The 2,282-nt window shown below is 36.3% G+C and overlaps 1 protein-coding gene across 1 annotated transcript in view; it reads right to left on the bottom strand.

Annotated features, from left to right (window-relative positions):
• Positions 1-542: 542 nt before the first annotated feature.
• The window catches only part of smal (smoke alarm), an 82,079-nt gene continuing 80,339 nt past the window's right edge, over positions 543-2,282 (bottom strand). Inside the window, exon 11 of the mRNA XM_017617510.1 lies at positions 543-828. Coding sequence (XP_017472999.1) covers positions 800-828 — 29 coding nt within the window. The 3' untranslated portion in view covers positions 543-799. The remainder of the gene's footprint in view (positions 829-2,282) is intronic.

The raw sequence follows: 2,282 nt of genomic DNA, 5'->3' as shown, positions 1-2,282 counted from the left end.
CTAAAAAAATTAGTTCTAACAAAAAAGTGTGCAACCGAACAGCGAGTCGTCGACCTAAGTCTTGCTGAAGTTTTTTTCGTGCAAATAAATATTTTTACTTTACAGTTTTTATTCGCGTTTTTTATTTTTCTTAAATACTCGCTCGCTACGACTCTGTTTGCTATTAAATATTTACAAGTAAGTTTTTCGTTTGCATTTTATTCGTATTTGCTTCGTTCGCCGCCACTCATTTTCATTCCCTACTTTTTTGCACTTTTTCATTTTTTTCGCAGTGCACTACTTTTTTTTTTGCTTTGCTGGTTACTTTCTACGCTTAATTTTTCAATTTCGTTGGCATTTCAGTTTTAATTCACTTTAGCGCGTCCATCTTTACGTTCGCAATACTTCTTTCTACATTTCCTACTACATATTTAGCGATAGGGATCTATCAGTTTTTTTTTGTTTTTTATTTTTTAGTGGGCTTTTTTTCACTCTTCAAATTTGGCTTTTTGCTCCAATCTGCATGCATTTTTACTATTTCTTGCTTCCTTGCTATTTGTACCTGTACAATATTCTTTCAGTTCGGTGCTGCATTCTCTTCTTTTGTTGCTCTGTTTTTTTAATGTTTGTCGTTTCGTCTTAAAACTTGCATGTGTGCTCTTGCTTTGCGTTTCTTGTAAAATGTTGTTGTTTTTTCAGCTCCTTTTTAGTGCGCTCCTTGCATCAAAAGCTACCTTGTGTTACTTCGCATGAAATGTCTTTGAGAAGGTGTATGAGTTTTTTTCGGTGTAATTTTTACTGGCATATTCCTTTCAATCTGTTATCTTTGCGTAGAAAGAGAAATAAGCGCTGAAAGTAGGTATAGAAAAAGAATATGTAATGTATAGAATCTTAACTTATGATGAAAAGTTTTTGCTGAGAAAAAAAATTAAAATGATTTTTTTTTAAATTGGGAGCAATCTGCATTATTCTCTATTTTTTCCAAATTTAAAAGTTTTTAAATTTTTGAGACTTTTTTAGAAGATATTTTTGCTTAGAAATTATTTTGGAAATGTAGATGTGGAGACTTTCGTGGAGGCTTTCTTTTAAAGCTTTACAGTACTGTTGAGCATAAGAAATTTTTATTAGCAAAGCACGGGCATTGGTCATATTTTTGGAGACTTTTTTTGGAGATCTTTTTCCAAAATTTTTTTTTTGTATATATATTTTTTTGTATTTTCGAATACTTTGCTTCTTCATTATTTATTAAAGAGTTTTGGAATACAAAAGCTAAAAGTAAATATGGAGAATTTCCAAAACCTAATTTGAAATATACAGAGGGACTCTCCCAGGTTTGCAAAGAAGGAAAGACATCATCGGAACTACATATATAAAGGTTTGCAGGAAACAAAATTTGGTTAGGGTGTCCCCTGACTTCGAGATATTATTCAGTAGTTCTAATAGCGTTCCTTTTCTCCAAAAAATTTTCGCCCGTTTATATGGGAACTCGCGATATGGAAAATAATTCTACTTTTACAAGCGTAAATTAAAAACGAACCATACAACTCTCACCCGCACTTTTATTTGAGAGCAGAAAAGGCAGCACTTTTGCCGGATCAGAGCGCAATCTGCTGAGAAAAGAACACATGTAAATTTTATAGCGCTACCACGGGGCAGATAAAATGCAGGTAGTTAAAGGAAATATTCCTGTGTCCTTCTGGCAATGGGCTTGTAATTTCCCTCTTACCGGCTCTTGATGTTCGTCATGGCATCAGATCATGGTGCGGAGAGAGCTATGGAATTTCCTGAGCGATCTAAGCTTACGCGGTTTGCATACTGGAAGCCCTGCGCCAAAAGATTTCCGATGCTGCATCCTGCCCTCGTCGGTGTAATCGAATAAAATCCTTCCCACGGGGACAAAAAGGTTATTGTCATCATTGGACCATTAACTAACGACCATCTGAGCTGTTACATGCGGTAGCTAAATGGCATCTGGTTGAGGCCCTGAGGAATTAAGTTGCACGATAGTAGGGTAGTTTTGTGCTACCAGTGAAGTGTCCAGCGAAAAGCAGCCCTCACAAAAGTCTAAGTCAGGAATATGTTTGCATTACGGGAGCAATGCCCACCTTTATAGCGTAAGTGCTGGAGGAAATTACAAAGCCTTGGCCTCTGAACTTAATTATAGAGCAGTTAACAAAACGAACTCTAGCAAGAAGCGTTATTGGCAATGGAAAGATCGCAACATACAGATATGTGGAGAAATCGGGCCTGAAGCTCATGCTAGCGCTATCTACCAGAACCAAAATACAGCAGAGCACTTGCGG

The sequence above is a fragment of the Rhagoletis zephyria genome, unplaced genomic scaffold (genome assembly GCF_001687245.7).
Source record: "Rhagoletis zephyria isolate East Lansing unplaced genomic scaffold, Rhagoletis_zephyria_1.1 Rzeph_scaffold_01423, whole genome shotgun sequence".
Taxonomy (NCBI): Eukaryota; Metazoa; Arthropoda; class Insecta; order Diptera; family Tephritidae; genus Rhagoletis; species Rhagoletis zephyria.
The sequence above is the reverse complement of the archived record's forward strand: the minus strand, read 5'-3'. Positions and strand labels throughout refer to the sequence as shown.